The following is an 18,002-nucleotide window of genomic DNA, read 5'->3' as shown; positions in this document are numbered from 1 at the left end:
GATGTTGGTTGTTGATGTTGCTATTGATAGTGATGATGATGGAGGTGATTATGATGGTAATAATTCTGATGATAATGATGGTGATGATGGTTGCCATGGACTGAATGTTTGTATCTCTCTCCAAACTCATAGTTTGAAACTCTAACCAGCACCATCATGGTATTTGGAGGTGGGCATTGAGATCAGATTAGGTCATGAGGGTGGAGCCTCAATTTATGATATGGTTATATCCCAATAATCCTATCATAAGTTGAAAATATCATTAAGTTGAAATTACATTTAATATGCTTAATCTACCAAACATCATCGGTTCCCCTGACCTACAGTAAATGTGCTCAGAACACTTACATTAGCTGACAGTTGGCCTATTTTATAATAATAAAGTATTGGGTATATCATGTAATACATTGAATACTGTACCTAAAAAAGTCTGTAGAGTATCAGTTGTTTAATTCACGTGGGTGACTGGGAGCTGCATCTCACTGCCACTGCCCAGTCTCATGGGAGAGTATCCTGGGTTCTACTGGATGCATGTTGCTTTGGCTTCATGCATCCAGTGGAACCACAGGATACTTTCCCATGCTTTTTCTAGACTTACTCTAGGTTCCAGGTTGTTCCCTGAATCAAGCTGTTTTTTTTTTTGTTTTTTTTTTTTTTGTTGTTGTTGTTTTTTTTTTTTTTTTTTACCTCTGACCCAACATTGTCAAAAGAGCATTATCTCTCAGGTTTTGTGTCCAACCCACCAGTATTGAGTCCCAAACCCGGAAGGATCTTGACTGGCTTGACCTCATCCCACCTTCTTAAAGAGTTGATGTAGATACACCATTTCTTCCTGACTTCTGTGGAACAAGATGAGGCAATTGGAAGTATTTGCCTTCCCAGGCCTAAATGAATGCCAAAACCATGGTCACCAGCTGGAGTGAGATCTGCAACATTGCAAATCTTTCATACCTCTCTGCTGCTAGCTGGGGGACTTCGGGATGGCAAACAGCTTTTATAGGTTGTGGGTTTGGGCCAAATGGCTGGCCGAGTCTTAATAAGAAAACTCGGCAGTCTGTTCCCAACACCTACTGCTCAAGTATTTACGGTTTGAAATTTTATTTTCCGCGTATGCGTTCCCTGTGACAGGAGAGAAAATGGTCTTTCGCCAAACCACCGAAGTGAGAAATGCAAATCGCGTTCGCTATTAATCCCAATGAGGTATTAACTACAAAGTCCATTTAAGACTCTTTAGTGTTAATATTAAAGGAGACAAGTAAAATAAACAGTTAATTGCCTGGAGCCAGCCATCTTGGGCCTTGGAACCGCTGCTCGGCCCTCCTCCATTTGCGCGACGGTGACTGGACCCCGCTCAGTTGCTCTCAGCTTCTCATGGGCACCGAGGGAGGTGAGTTTGGCAAAGTCCCTGTTTTAAAAGGACTGTAATGATGGCAGAACATTTTATTGCCGTGTTAATGAGCACAGTGTGGGGTTGTGGGCAGGGCAGCTTGTGGGCCTTTGTAGAGCCTGAGGGGAGTAGGCAAGGAGGGGAGCCGGAGAGGGGAAGCAGAAAGAATTCTGACTTTTATTTGTCATCGTAACTAGTTACTTGAGGGTGTTAACAGATCCCTGGGTAATCTTTGGAGAAAGTTTTCCTTCATTAGAGTTTTAAAACTCATTAGGGAAATTACCCAGCTGTGTAGTGAGGAGAAAGTAGTCTCTGAAATGCAGGGATCTTTTTTCCTCCTCCCTCTCTCCATCCCTGCCTTTTCTCTTACTTCCCCAGCATCCCAATGTAGCATTCAAGTGTGCAGAGTCCTTGGGACTTTTTCTTTGTCATGAACCACAGTGTACCCCTTTGAGATCTGTTGTCAAAATCCGCCATCTTGTAGTTGTCCAAGTCCCGCCATCTTGTAGTTCTGCATACCCTTCATGCTGCAGAAATCCAGTCTCTTCTTAGCAGCTCCACTGTGGAGAAATCATATAGTTATTTGTTTTTGTTGATTTTGCTAGCAGGATTCTGTCTCATCATAATATTGGTCTGTAGAACTTGGTGCTGGATGCCTCCCATGCCCCCAAGTGCACATTCTGTCTCAAAGCAATAATACCCCCATTAGATGAGAACCACATTTAAATCTTCAGCCATGATGTTTCAAACTACCATGTACTATGTATGATCACTAACCTGACTGCTCCACTTGGGGGCTCATCAGATTATCAAAAGTAATATATTCACAGTAGGAACTCAATTTACTTGCCTGCGGCCACCGCCACAACCACCTGCTTGGCTGTCCCTACTCTCCATGTGAGATAGCTTCCTTTCTCTCACATCCCATGTCCAAATACAAATTTTTGTTGGTTCTCCACCCAAGATGTGATCCTTGAGAGCGTGCATCTTGTGTTAGTCCCCTGCTTAACCTTACTCAATGGATTTCTATTGCACTTGGTGTGAGATCCAGATCTTTACTCAGGTTCATAGGACCCCCAGTGACTGATCCCTCCTGCCTCTCTGTTCTTGTCAAGGTGCTAGCCATTGACATATGGAGACTTCAGGGCTCAACCTGCTCCTTCTTGGGGCTCAGGGAGCATCTCCTGAAGGTCAAACAAGTGAGCTCAATCTCCCTACATTCCCAGCTTCCCTGCCCAGTTTATTCACACGGACTACATGATCTGCCATTGGCGTGACCCTGTATTTCAGCCTCATAATCAGAATCACAGGCTTGGATTACACACAATTATGATCTAAATCATGTTTATTCATGGAAAACATAAAAGGTCTCTAATTTTACATTTGTTGCAGTTGGCTGGAGGATGATAAAGGCTAAAAAGCCAAGGAAAATGAGATGATGAAATGTCCTTCTGTAAAAAGGGTGTGAGAGACCCCAAACCTTCCAACAGGGAGGTTCATTTTCTTTTCTCTGTTTCTCTTATTTTCTTCTGACTCATGGTTTCTTCTTGTGCTTTGGTTTGCTTCTCCTTTCCCTGCCCAGCCTCCAGCTCTCTCTCCTTCCTTTTGTTTCCCTCCACTTTTTTTTTTTTTTAAATGGACTTGCTCTTTCTTGCTTTTAATTCAGACTAACCTTAGACTGGAGCAGCTTCATTGCCTCCTGTGCACCAGCCCTTTGGTCTCTAAAAAGAGCTTGGAAAGGGCAGGGAAGCCCGTTGTCAACAGCTCTGTGTGGGCGACAGTTTCTCTTTCAGTCGGCGTTACCAGCTTTTGTCTCCAGTTGCTCAATTAACCCAAGATCGTAGAATTCTGACTATGACAAAGAGCCTTTCTAGCCAGGTCCTTCCCAGGAATTATGATGCCTGCACTGATTTTATACCTTTAAGAAAGGGAAATGAGTGACCACTGGCTCTGCCTGCTCCCTAAGTCACAAGTGCCCATCAGCTGGGGTGCTGGGATGAAGAAATCACACTGGCTTTTCAACAGCTCTCAGATGAGCACTTATAAAGCCCCCAGGAACTTAGAAAGAAAAGAATTCTCTCTTATTTCACACCTTCTGGGTGCCCATGGTGAAGGGCGCCACCTGCTCATGGCCTGTGGGGTTCCTGAGGGCTGCAGTTTGAGGGAAATTAAATTAGAATTATTTTTCATCGCGAGAACTCTGAACATTTCTCTTTAGACAAGGTACAAAGAACGTTCTGGAATGACACTTTACCTGGCCGGAACTGCCAGGCACACTTCTCACCCGTGTGAGCTGTTATCACCCTGTTTGGGGGTCTGGGTGACATGATGGGACTCGTAGAGTAATGTGATTCATTCTGAGTTTACTGAGGGGATTGAGGACCGCTGCTCCCAGTCTTGTTGGGCAAGTAAAACTAATTTAGAAAACTTTTTTGGGAGGTGTCTCCAAAATCTTTAGAGACCTGTGATGAGCTGGGAACATAAATATTGTCTAAACATCACACAGTCACCTGTACTTTCAAAAACAGCTTGGAAAAAAAGGGCTTGCAGAGGCTTACCTGTGCGCCTCTAACTCAGGGTGGTTGTTACCTTAATCACAGCATTACCTGTTAAGACTTAGATTTGTTTTTCCACCAGAGTGGTGGTTCTTATTGGAAGCACATGTTTGAATTACTTAGGGAAACTCTTTCAAAAGCAGGCCTGCCAGCAGCCCACCCAGACTCCTGGTTCTCAATCTCCTGTGTGGAGTCTGGGATTATCGTGGGAAAAATCCCCTAAAAAATTGTGTGAAGTGTCTGGTTTCAAAACTAGTTAAGGGTCACCGCTCTGGACTGCAAGTTTGGAGTGGCAGAAGCTGGTAGGGGATCTGTCCTTGTAGCCTGTAGGGTAAGGTAAGACAGTATCAGGCTTTTCTGCCCTCCCGCCATTAGGATGGATGATGGATCCCTGTGGTCCTGAGGGCATGCCTGACGGTGGGCACCTGGAGTTTGGTGTGGGCCTATGCAAGTGGGTACACCTGGGTGGAGAGACTGGGCTTATAAGGGTGGCATCACGGGGACGCCAGAGGAATAACGGAGCAAAGGAGAAGCCAGAGAGCAGAGCAGAACAGAACAACCAGCAGAGAAGCAAGGCCACAAGAGAAGGCCGGAGAGCCCAGGAAGAGTGAAGACTTGCTGGGGGCCGGGAGGCCTGCCAGCCTCCTGGCCCCCCTGCCCCTCTGCCTGCTGTGTACTTGGTAAATCCCAATAAAAGCCTGCAAAAAGCCACCAAGGGCTCCAGGACTCCTCTCCTTCACCTGTCTGCTAGGTCATGGAGAGCCTGCCCTGTGCTCATCCTGCCGCTACACAGCCTGAGCATCTGACCCAGTGTGTGGCGTGTGGATGTGAGCAGGGAGAATGTTCACTGAGGAAATGGAAGCAAATAAACTATATCGCATCTATTTTAAACTACTCATTCCTGTGATTTCTTACCAGCTAAGTAAATTTAATGGTCGAATAGAATTTTTAAAGTAACCTTTACAGAGAGACCTATGGAATTATGGTGCATTATGTGGTGTACCTGCTTAGTTAAATGGGCAGATGTTATAGATTTAAAAAATAATTAAATGTGAAAATAGAGAGGAACAAAGCCAAGGTTTGAAAAATACTTTTATAATTGCTGCTTCTTGGCTTTACCAACATTATTTTATGTGTACAAATGCCTTTTAGGGTCCAGGCTCTGGTGGGGTACTAACAGTCCCCCAGGTTCCATTTCTCTGGTAAGGCTGACCACAAACTGAGCTGTTGCACTAACCATGAAGTTCCTTCCTTCAGTGATATCAAAATCAATGATATCAAAATGCAGTTATGATTGTACCTGTTTTATTAGATGGTTGAAGCTATATAACTAAAGTTGATACAAGCCCAGACCAGCACAGAATGGGAAGTGTATTGCATGCCTGTCTGTGAGGGCGCAGGGAGCTGGTAACAGGTGCAGCCTTGGGGTGTGTGTGTGTGTGTGTGTGTGTGTGTGTGTGTGTCACAACCCAGAGCACCAGGAGGAGAAGTTGGGAGACACTGGCAAGTGGCTCCCTGGGACAAGATGGATTCAAGAGCAGAGTGCGTTCTAAGGTGCTAGTGGAATGAATTCCATGGAACTGAGATACCAAATGGGGGAACATGGGGTACTCAGGCTCTTTGTTGCCTCCTGCCACCAGCCTCTACAGCTGCTCCTGAGACCTTCGTTTCCTCCCAGGTTCATTACCCCCATGTGCTGTTGTGCTGTACAACAGCGCTTGTGAGCACGTGCATGGGGTGTGCACGGCTGTGGTTACAGACGCTGCCTGGAAGCCAGAGAGCATGGCTGTGTGCATATGTACATGCAGACACCTGGGTCAAGAAGCAGAGGATAGAGGGGAGATTTCAGGGGGCTGGGGGCCCAGTTGCTGCCCGCCTTTCTGCCTGCTGCTCTGCCTGTGAGCCCAGTCTCCCGATTCAGCATTAAAGGCATGTGAGAGATACCGAAGGCTCCCAAATTCTCTTCAACTGCCCAAATTAGCACTGAGCTGCCTGGCCTGGCGGGTTGCACAACACCAAGTGACCACTGGGTGCAAGGACAGAAACGAAGCAGAAGGACCGAGGCGGACGACAGAGGCCTGGCTGCCTCTTCCTGGCCATGGGTGCTTCTCACGATGCTCAGGGGGTGCGGCCCAGCCAAAGGACCAGGTCCGAAAGGCCATTAGGTCGTGCTTGGTTCTTGCCTAAATTACCACGTTGTGTTTTGTTTGCCAGATTCAGCTCTGAGGAAAGGATGTCGGTAAAGCCTGACTGGACACCTCTTCTCGTCTCATTTTCTTTTAGGTTTTGTGAATGATTCTCTCACCAAGTCTATTGTGGCTTTGCGCTTGACACTGGTGGTGAAGGCCAGCAACTGCGTTCCACGGGAGAGCCGTGCCGGTGACTTGGAGTGTTCTGGAAAAGGGAAATGCACCACGAAGCCATCCGAGGTGAGGGACACCTGGTCGCCTTAAATACGTGTGTTTCCACAAATGTGCTTACAGAAATGTGTGTGTATCGACATTCCGTGTGTGTGTGTGTGTGTGTGTGTGTGTTTCGTCAGACATAGGTGAGGCAAGGGTGGACGGGGCGAGGGCAGGTGCATTGGCTGGAAAGGTTTCCTGGGCTCCTAGTTTGATTCTGCGCTAGCACACACCACGTAGCTATGCGAACCTCCACAGAGCTTTTCACGTCATTATAATAAACCTGTCAGGGCTAGATCTTACTTTGGTATGACGTAGGGATTTTGTGAAGAGAAGTGATTTTTCTAGCTGGAAGCTGAATTAAGACCAATGAAAAGTAAGCCCAGAGTCTTTTTCTCCCTGGTTATGGCACACCCCCCTCCCCCACCGCCCGGGCTTCGCGCTTCCCTGGCACTGGTACCAGAGTTCCAGAAGGAAAAGAAACCTAAGAGAAGTGATGGGATGAGAGGCAGGCTGACCCTGGGAAGGAGAAGGCTGACTCACGGCCCTTTGACCTTGGGGACCAGTGTCATTAGGCCACGGGAAAGTCGGGGCCTGTCCCCTTTGCTTCAGTAGCTCAGGCCCCAGGGCACAGAGCAGGGGCAGAGTGAGGTCCCTCATCTGTGTTTTCTGGGGACTGACGGGGACCAGGGGTCAGACCAGCAAAGGACCCCAGTGCCATGGCGGCCCCTCTCCACCTGGATAGGACTCCCTAAAAGCAGAGTTGGCAGGTGGATTCCAGGGCCCCTGAGTGGGCCACGACAGGCGTTCTCTCCACTGCCTGGCACTGCTCTGTCCGGGCCCTCCTCCCATTCGCCCCTGCTCTGTCTGTCTGCTGCACGCCCCTCCCCTCCTCTCTTCCCATTTCTAAGCATCTGCCCATCCAAGTTCATGTTCAGCAACATGAACTCAACCCTGAATCCCAAAAGAACATGGTTTCTTTGGGACAGACGACAAGGTCACCCAGGTGAACCTTCCGACTGCAATTCCTTGCGGGCCTGTCAGCGCGTGGGGAGAGCGGCGTGAGCTGGGACAGGGGCAGGAATGGCACCAGCGGACGTGGGGTGTTTGGAGGAGACGGCTCATGTCGTCTTGGAAAACCCTTGACGTTGGTGTCCTGGGTGTCATGTTGCAGGGACCCAGTAATACCCTTTCCCCGCCAGAGACCCCCTGTAAGAGGCAGAACGCAGCCAGGAACTTCAGAAGGAGCAAAAAATAACAATTTTTCTGTTAAATCTTTGAAAAGGGACACAAATGTAAGTTGAAACCAAACTAAGTCCCCTGGGGTGAGCGGAGACGGGAGTGAGGCCAGGTGAGGCCTGAGATGTCTTTGCCCAGCCAGGTAAGACACATCCTGAGTCTCAGCCAAGTTGGACGCCTGTTCTCTCTCCGGAGGGGAGGTTTCATTTATCAACTCATTTTGTAGGAAACAAAAGAAAAGGAAAGGATGTTGCCTGTTTTTCTAGGACAGTCAAAGCTCCGGAGGGTTACGCTAGCTGAAGAAATGACGAGAAGCAGGGGGGCTTATGTGACAGTTTCCAGAAGAGAGGCTGAGGGAGGTGCGGCTGCAGTGAGGAGACACTCGGGTCTTCCCCAACACACTCTCGCTCTTCCAGTGAATAATGGTGAGGCCTGACCCGGACCCCCCATGAGAGTCCTGGCAAGGTAGACAAGTCTGCCATGGGGCTGGATGTCTGGTCTCAGGATTCTGACTGACAAGGAGCTGTTTCCTTGGAGCTTGTGTTACAGTGGATGGTGCTTCTGGGGGGAATTTTCACCCACAAAGCATCACCATGTCACCTCAGCATGTGCATGTTGGTGTCGCCAACCCCACGTCAGCCTTGTGCCCAGGAACACTCCTGTGTTGAGGCTCTGCCCGGGGTTTAGAATTGACTCATTGGAAAGGCAGTAGGTAGAAGATGTTAGCACCTGGCAGGTAACTTGGCAAACCTTGCCAAGCAATCTGATGCTTTGTTTTCTGAGGAAGAAAGAAAGACTCCAAAGGCTTAGGGAAGAGTTGATGCTAACCTCAGCAGTAGCTCAGGGGAAGCACCCTGCATTCTGGGAACCAACTCCTAAGACAGGCCCCCAGGGCCTGCCCTGATACCACACTGCCTCCCTTCCCACACCCACACAGGCTGCTTCGAATTACCCACCACAGGAATCTACCCCACAGGACAAAACAAAAAGGGCTCTTTAATTTTATCATGTCTCATCATTTTATATCTTTTTATTAGAGCATCTATCAAAATAAAAGCAATTCTATTTGCAAATCTACAGCCTCTCTTGTGGACCTGTCAACACCTGCATTGATTTACCTTCAGTGAACTTCAGGAGACTGTGGTCCATCCTATTACCTGAGCCATTGGAGTTACCTCTGGTGACCAAGGAGATGATCAGGATGGAATGACCATATCCATTCACTTCATTTGTTCTCTTGAAAGAACATGTGGGAGCCAGGTCTACAGTTCACAAATGGTTGTTGTGGGAATGAGAGGCAGGTCATCTGCTGTGTCTGCTTGAGTTCCTGTGACTTCTTGTGATCTTTGTCAGAGCTGCTGCGGTGACTTAGCAGTGGTTTGCGACCAATGATACAGTCGTTACTGTGTTTCTTTTTACCATTTCCTGTGTTTCCTGTAGAGCCCAACCTTCCGCCCACTGTAATCCACAGTAGAAAACAAAAGGGCTATCTTTGATAGCTTAAATTTCATTGTTTCTAATCATTTTGTCTTTTTATTAGAGCATCCATCAAAAATAAAACAATTTTGTTATTTCCACGCTGTTCTCATTTGGTAGCAGAGCCCATTCCTTTTCTGTCAGACACACTTTGGCCGAAGGGTATTTCACAGTTGGGGTGACGGGTGGTGGGTGATTCAGCGCCAGCTCACTGTTCTTGGACACTGCAGAAGCTGAGGAGGGTCCTTTTAGATGTTTCCTGAACACCATGAGGAGCTTTTTTTTTTTGAAAACTGCCTTTGTTGTTAGGGCCCGTTTGATGAGTTCTTGATTATCTTAATAATGAGTGTCAGGGAGGCACACGGGGTCTGTGCTGGCGTGGACCTTACCTTAAGCCTTCTTTATATCCATACTAGGTTCCATGGACTATATTCTCAAGATTGAGAAGTTTGTGTTAGGGTTTTGTAGTAACAGATCCTATATATATATATATATATATATATATAATTATATGTTTATATATCTTTATAATAACATAATAACATTATAATAACATAATTATATGTTTATATATATTTAAATATAAATATATAAATAAAAGATAAATGTAATATATTTATGTATTTTATATATTTTTATATATATTATATAGTATATTTACAATATAAATATATTTTATGCAATTATATATTTATTAGCTGTTATAGAATTATAATACCCTTATGTATTATTTATAATATATAATTGAATATTTAAATGATATATAACAATTATATATTTCTATATTTATAATATATATTTATAATGTCTATGTAGTTATATTTATAATTTATATTTATAATACCTTGAAAGTATAATAAAATATATCTCCTTAATTAATACTTGTCAATTAAGGAGGTTTATTTTAGGGAATTGGCTCATGTGAATGTGATGTCAAACGAGTCCAAAATCTGAGAGGGGAGGCCAGAAGACTGGAGACTTTGAAAGGAATTGCACTTCTGGTATATAGGCAATCTGCTGGTGAACCAGGAAGAGGTGATGGTGCAGAAGAAGTCCAAAGGCTGTCTGCTGGCAGAATTGCCTCTTGTTGGGAGTCAGCCTTGTGTTGTAGAAAGAGCTTCAACTGATTAGACAAGGCCCACCTACACTGTGGAGAGCAATCTGCTTTACACACAGCCCACTGACTTAGAAGTGTGTGTTATCCAAAAATATTATTACAGAAAATATTATTCCAATATTTGGAATAATGTTTGACCATTTAGCTGGGCACCATGGCCCAGTCAAGTTGACATATGAAATTAATCATCACAAGGTTGTACTTTCCTCATTAATTCCTACTTGCCCCCTTTTTTTTTTTTAAGACTTATTTATTTATACAAGAACCAGGGTACAGGCCAGAGGTGCAGGGGTGAGAGGATTCACCAGAGACAAAGCAGGGAACAGAACAGGCAGACAGACCGAAAGCACTGCTGAGGGGAGCAGCAGGCGCAGCAGAAGAGGTCTGCCGCGCACCATGTGGGTTGCTCCCTGGTCGGCTGGGAATGGATCCCGTGCTGCGGACAGCCTCACAGTGCTGTGCTCAACCTGCTGTGCCACCAGGGAGGCCCTTCTTCACTGCAAAATTAAGGGAGTGTTTAAAGTGCTAGTTTACCTTACAGTCACATTAATTCCTAACAAAAATTGTATTTCAGTCATGTCACTCGCATTCTGATTCCTTTTATTGGGTAACCAGGTGATTCTAATGCAACAGTAGATTAGGAACATAATTCTGGAAATTGAGGTCTTAGAAGTACTCATCATATTCTCAGTCTTTTTGATTTCCTAAAACAAATATGCAAATCTTTTTATTCAATGATTTCATTGCTAATAAGTTTAAGGTCACTTTAAGTTAATTAAAAAAGAAAGTGCTGAGAAATGATCTAATATTTCATTATACATTTCAAAGATTTCCTATGTGGTTTCCCTGCTCAATGTTGATAGGTAAATGGGGGCAGGTCTCCATTCTTAAAGGTTGGTTCTCTAGAAATCTCTCTAGCTCTTGCCTTAGGAATCCATACCATCATCCTTAGACTGCTTAGATTGGATAGTACATATGCACACAGGTTGATAATAATGAAACACACCTGGGGCCTCCCTGGTGGCACAAGGGGTTAAGCACAGCACTATGAAGCAATCCGCAGCCTCTGCAGCATGAGTTTGATCCCCAGCTGGCCAGGGAGCAACCCACATGGCACAGCAGACCTCTCCTGACTCACCCGCTGCTCCCCACAGCAGTGGATTTCAGTAGATTGGCCTTTTCTGCTCTCCACTCTGTCTCTGGTGAATCCTCTCACCCCCTGCCCCTCTGGCCTATACCCCAGTTCTTGTATGCATAAATAAATAAATCTTAAAAAAAATGATACACACCTGAATTAGCAATAAATAAATAGCGAAACTTGACAAGCAGATTGGATTCTAGAGTAGACTGATCATACTTTGTTTGAAGAGAGAATTGAGCTGGCATTATGGTCGGGAGGCATTCTCCATCTCTTCCAGAGACTGTGTCTTCATTCTGTCTCCTGGTGTGGTCCAGGACATGAGAAAGACCCTGGCCTGCCTGGTTTCTGAAGAGTCCACCTTTCATGACCTTCCTTCCTACTCTTGGAAGTCAAGACTCTAGCTCTAGAAGTCCTGGTCCTCTTATAACCAAGTTCTTCTGGTTGGATTTGGTTTGTTGGAAAGAAATCATTGACCTGAACTGGTTGCTTTGTCCACTTTTTTTTTTTTAAGATCTATTTATGCATACAAGAATGGGGGTACAGGCCAGATGTGCGGGAGTGTGAGAGGATTCACCAGAGACAGAGCGGGGAACAGAACAGGCAGACGGACCGAAATACACTGCTGAGGGGAGCAGCGGGTGAGTCAGGAGAGGTCTGCTGTGCCATGTGGGTAGCTCCCTGGCCAGGGATCAAACTCATGCTGCAGTGGCTGCAGATATCTTCATAGGTTGTGTCTTAATCCCTTGCGCCACTAGGGAAGCCCTGCTTTGTCCACTTCTTGATGAGACTCAGTGTCCTTGGTCTCTAGCCCATGTGGCTTAGGGAGAAGGCCTCATCCTTCCAGAAGGCTATCTGCCTTACATCAGCACCCTTCCCATCTATTTTCCTGTTTCAAAAGGACATGCTCTTTGTGAGACTCACAATAAATTTCCCTTTCTGAGATTTATTTCCCAGCTCATTCCCAGAGCACAGTGATGAACTGCTTCGAGGTGCACATACAAGTAGCCTTTCCACCTCCAACCTCAGCTTCTTCCACAAACCCCCAACCCCATTCCTGCCTCAGATCTCTGCTTTTGCTCATGCTATTCCCTCCATCTGCTACCGTGCTCCCTCCAAAGCTGCTTCACATCTCACCCAACCTCTCTTCTCCCTGCTCTTCTACCTCACTGTATTTCAGACTTGGTTCAACATCTTGCTTCCAGAAGTTGCCCTTAATCCCACAGTGCAAACTCCTGCCTCTCAGTCCCTGTTCTTAATTTCTCCTGGGAGACTTGATTTATGCTTCTATTTCTTCATCTGTGTTAGCATCTGCCTTTGTGTCACTGCAGAGTAATTACCTGTCATGTGCCTGCTTCTCTCCTAGGCTCTGAAGGACTCACATTTGGTCAACTAAGATGTGGCCACTGAGAAGGTGCTGGGAGGGGGTGGGGCAGGGTGCTGGGTGGTGCTGTGGGTTAGGATGCCCTGTGCCTCATGCTGTGGGAGAGGTTTGCAGCTGTGTTCCAGAGCCCAGAGAAACATCCCACTCAGCTGTGAGGTCTCAGGCAGCTTCCCAGAGGGATCTGGGAAGGTGAGTCCCTTGACATTAGGGTTGGCCTCTGGTTCAGTCTGTGCCCTTTGTATTAACCAGCAGGGAGGTGCTCAAAAACTGCCTATGAGCAATAAGGAACAAAGATAGGATGGGAAACCAGTTCTCTGGGTTTTGATTAGGTATGTGATTGGGCCACATATTTGGTAAATATGGAGAACACATGGTGAATTTATATTTATAAAATAATAACCTGATTTTAGGTGCCCCTCACCTCAGGTTGTGTCACAGAGAGAGTGACCCAGAACATGGGCCTCTTGGGGACATTTTAAACAATATCGCTGATCCTTTCCCTACCATTTCAAAAAGAAAAAAGTCAGAATCATTTGAACGCATGGAATCTTTGATGCCATCCTCTTGGTGTGAAGCCATTGGTTTAGGTTATGTGATAGCAACAGGCCGAGGACTGGGTGAGGTGTCAGAGCCACTCCACCGTCCTGCCTCTGAGGGCTAACTTCCCGAAGGTTGTCAGTGTGACTGCCAAGGCCCTTCCTTATGCGACCCCGAACAGGCATTGAGCTCGTGGGGGCATGAGAAAGAATGGTGTGGGAGCGCAGAGGAGGAAACCCACTGCAGACCCCACAAAGACGTGCATCGAATGCTCAGCCTCAAAAGAGCAGCTGGTAGTCAGGGTGTGGACTCGGCTTTCAGCGTGTGGGCCCCTGAGGCTCTGCCAGAGCTACAGAGTCTCATCTGCAAGCAGGGAGCAGAGCACAGCAAGGGAGGGTCGGAGCGGGAGAGTGAACGGGGAAGCACTTGAGGAACCAGTGGTTAGTGACATTGCAGAGAAAAGAGATTCATTTACTCTAGGAAATTGTTCTTTTGAGGGTGTGTGTGTGAGGACCTTTCTTCTTGACTGAATAAAATAGCTTATTGGCAATGCTTATTAAAATCTTTAAAGCTGGAGAATGGCTGCTTTGGACTTAATGCCAAAATGAAGGTGTCAGAGACACATTATTTGCTAATAAAAGATGGATGATCTCCTGCACAGATTTTACTTGCTTTGAGGATCTGGAAGAAAGTATTTTTATGAGTCATAAAAATAGAATAATAATTAATATAACATACTAACAGCAGAGATCATAACAGTAAGTAGAGCCCGGCAGGTCTTTTTCAATAGTTAAAAAAATAGTTCATCTTGAATTTCATTGACCAGTGTCTGAATTACAATTCTTGATACTAATGTAACTATAAGCCATGGCTTTCCTTTATGTTATAGAATAGAAACAATGACCGTGTCATTGCCTGCACAAAAATATGGCAATCATGTTGTCATTTATTATATATGACTGAAATAATTTGGAAATGATGTCCTAGAAGAGAGATATTTCATCACGTCCATATCAGCATTTTCAAAAGGCTGTCCATGCTGGTTGGCGGTGTTGGCTGTTGGCATATTCCAAATATATTAGAAAAGATTATTTCATGGGTGACATTTCCAGAGTCATAGAATTTAGAGTAGAAGGTAATTTTAGAGGCCGCCTCTTCCCTGATTTCATTTTAAACCAGGAAACTGAGATCTAAGAAGGATTTTCTCTCTGCCCAAAACACAAAGGGCTAATTTATGGTTGAGGTTATTAGTTATATAAGAAAGTGATAGTCTCTGGAAGAAATTTATTTTCAACATCTTTTCATTAATAAATGATTAGCTTTTCAGAAAACAGCCAGAAACTAATCAAGGGAAGTGAAGAAAGATTACAGAATTGGGGGGCAAAGCTGTTGGAAGGGTTTCTGCCCAAATTCTCATGCTCTTGGGTTTCATTGTAACAACAATGGTGAGCTCTTCACATCACTGTTGTTAAGTGACACAGACCCAACCAATTTAATTTAAAAGGTCTAATTGGCTGTATTAAATGATCCAGGAATCAGGCAGCACCCCCTCTATCAAACAGAAAGTCACTGCAAAAACATACAACATGGAAGGTTTCAATCGCCAGAAAGCGGATAGGACAAGGTCATTGGCAAAGATGCTTTTGGGAAAACCATCTTCCACTAGGAGAAAGTAGGGGGTCTTGTTGTGCAGGTCACCCCACTAGTGCTGACCAGGAAACTCCAGGTTGATCATCAGTTTAAGTTTCCACTTTTGGGAGAGGCTGAAGCTGTAGTTAGGGTTGGTATTAAGTCTTGGTGGGGTTGGCATAAAGGACTCCATTTTGAGTCTGTTCTTTCTTTTTTACCTTTTTTTTTTTTTTAAAGTACTTTTATGGGTCCAGCCCCTGGTGCAAAGCTTTCTGGAGTATTTCATTTTTCCTCAGCTTTTTTTTTTTTTTTTTGCTTTTGTTAAGATAAATCGTTAAATCTTTGCCTCCTTTTCTCTCTTATTTTCTTTCCTTTGGTGTTTTCAATTACCTTGAAGTGCTGCCTTTTGAGTCTTGGTTTTATTCTTCTGCTTTCGCTCTCCTGTTCTATAGACCTGCAAAGTTCTGCTCTGTTGTGGTTTTGAAAATGTGAGCGTTTCTGCCTCTGTGAGAGCACAGTTTTCCATCCCTTTTTGATTCCAACCAAACTTCTGTCTTTTCGAATGATGTTAGCACAGTGTAGGTTTTGCAGTCCCAAAATTTGCTATGCATAAGCCAAATAGTTTCTTTTGCTGCAAAAAAAAAAAAAAAAAAAAAAAAAAAAAAAGTTACGAATGGAGATTTCTTGACTTTTGTTCCAGGGCCCCTCCTGCTGGCTAGCACTGCCCTGGTCACCACTCCCTGCTCCCCACTCCCACCCAGTGGTGTCTTCCAGCAGGACATTGTGCACAGAGGGCGCCTTACTGCTCGTCTAGAGTCTCATGTGACGCCTCATGTTTATTACAGGGAGGCCAAGCATTGGGTAGGACACTTTACAAACCATCTGACCTTGTGGAATCTTGGCTCAGTGATTCTCAACCTCAGTGTACACACGACTTGCATGGGACCTTGTTCAAGTGCAGATCCTGACCCAGTGGGTGTGGCTGGGTCTGTAATCAGATGCCTGGAGCATCTTACAGCACCATGGACACACACAGACATTAGAGTATCACTGTGAGTCCTGCTGGGCTGGCAAATAGTCAAATAAACATCAGACAGATTGATAAGAGAAAAAGACAAAAAAGAAGTTTAATAATAACATGCCTACCTGTATACATGAGCGTGACCAGCAGGACTGAGTAACTTAGCCATGTGGTTTCACATGTTTCCTAAATAGCTTTGCTACAGTGGGGGAAGGTTGGGAGGGAGAAAGAGGCAGGTCAGTCAGGGAGTTTACTAAGGAAGGCCCAGTAAACAACAGTGTGGAAATTTAAGTTCTACCTGTTCCACTTGTCCAGATAAGGAGCTGGGGTTTTCCCGGTGAAGTGAGGGAGATGTCTTGAAGAGAAATGTCTTTTTTTTTTTTTTTTTAATATTTATTTATTTATTTATACAAGCACTGGGTACAGTCAGAAGCGCAGGAGGGTGAGAGAATTCACCGAGCCAGAGCAGGGAGCAGAGCAGGCAGAAGGACCGAAGTACACTGCTGAGGGGAGCAGCGGGCGGCAGGAGAGGTCTGCGCGCCATGTGGGACCCTCCTCCGGTGGCCGGGAAGCAGCCGGGGATCGAACCGGCGCCGCAGAGGCTGCGGGCAGCTTCCAACCCAGCGCTCAACCACTGCACCACCGGGGAGGCCTGAAGAGAAATGTCTTTTCAGAAGCAACCCCCGGCCCAGCCTTCAGAGCCCCTCCCATGACATCAACCTTTGCCAAGGATGTATTTGGGGTGGCAGATTTTTGTTCCTCTACACCCAGGGTGTGTTGGGAGATAGACCAGCGTGACTGTGTCCATACTCAGCAGCAACACCAAGATCCAGGGTATGGCAGGCGGAGTTGGTGTTTTTTGTGGTACTAGTTGGGGTTACTGACCCTCCTGTCCCACACTGCTCCCTGCTGGCCTTCCTGGGCTTTGTCTTCCATGCTTGGCCCCGTTTTCTTCCTACCGAGTTAGAGCTGACTTAAAGATTTGACCTCTCACTGGGGTGTTTGAGTTCACCTAGACCAGTAATTTTCACCCTAACAATGAACTTCCACCCAGGCCAGTCCTTTTTGGTCTAAGGACTCCTTTACATTCTTAGAAGAATCCCAGGATCCCAAGAAACTTCTGTTTATTTGGCTATGTCTGTTGCTGTTTATCACATTAAATGAAATCTGAGGAATTAAACATTTTAAAATTTCATTTAATTAATAAGCCCATCACATATTAACAATTGTATCTTTTTTAATGAAAAGTAACTATATTTTTGCAAGTAGGAGGAATTTAGAGAGAGGAGACGTATTGTTTTCATTTTTACAGATTTCCAGTATCTGGTTTAAAAAAAGACAGCTGGATTTTTACATTTGCTGTTAAACTCAATCTATTTTAATGTGCTGTTTGGGTGAAATATACGAAGAAAATTCAGCCTCACAAATATTTAGATGGAAAGGGAGAAATATCTATTAATAGTCTATTTAGATAATTGTGGCTATTTTTCTAGAAAACACAGCAAAATTTGACAAGTAGAAGATTCATAAAAATTAATTGAATGTGGAATCTGGAGCCAGAACAATGAACTTTTTGCACTCTGTTACATTAAAATCCACTGGTCTGTCTTGTGTTTTGAATCTTCTTCCCGTGGATGTTTTTTACAACATCACGCAGGGGTCATTCAGAAAATATCAGTGGTACATGGAGCCTCCAAATGTTGGCACATATCAGTACACAGTATCAAAAAATACATCCGTGATTAACACCTCCATCAATCTCAGAAGTATTGAGAAGCCACCAAGCTCACAATGGAAGACAAAAGTTTTCCAACGTGCTGATTTTTTTTTCTTGAAAGCTCACATTTCATCTCTGGCAATGGAAACTGTTGGTTGTTTTCCTTGAAGTGACTGGTTCACTTGGCTCCTTTCAGAGAAACTGCCTACAGAACAGCCAGGTTGGAACAACCCTCGTTGTGGGTCAAGGCAAGAGTGTTGTGGGACCCCAGACACGAGGCTGCCCCCCCGCTTGGTCACCTGTAATGTTACAGCGACGTGGCTCAACAGTTGAGATGTTATAAAATTTTAATGTTTAAGCTGCTGCTTCGAAGATATTCTGGGTGAAAGTGACATTTTTT

General features: G+C 45.1%; 1 protein-coding gene across 1 annotated transcript in view; it reads left to right on the top strand.

Moving 5' to 3' along the window:
* The window catches only part of DNER (delta/notch like EGF repeat containing), a 249,442-nt gene that overhangs the window by 119,366 nt on the left and 112,074 nt on the right, over nt 1–18,002 (top strand). Inside the window, exon 5 of the mRNA XM_054700131.1 lies at nt 6,226–6,371. Coding sequence (XP_054556106.1) covers nt 6,226–6,371 — 146 coding nt within the window. The remainder of the gene's footprint in view (nt 1–6,225; nt 6,372–18,002) is intronic.

This window comes from Talpa occidentalis, unplaced genomic scaffold, assembly GCF_014898055.3.
Source record: "Talpa occidentalis isolate TD23 unplaced genomic scaffold, MPIMG_talOcc4v2.1 talOcc4.3, whole genome shotgun sequence".
Classification (NCBI taxonomy): Eukaryota; Metazoa; Chordata; class Mammalia; order Eulipotyphla; family Talpidae; genus Talpa; species Talpa occidentalis.
The sequence above is the reverse complement of the archived record's forward strand: the minus strand, read 5'-3'. Positions and strand labels throughout refer to the sequence as shown.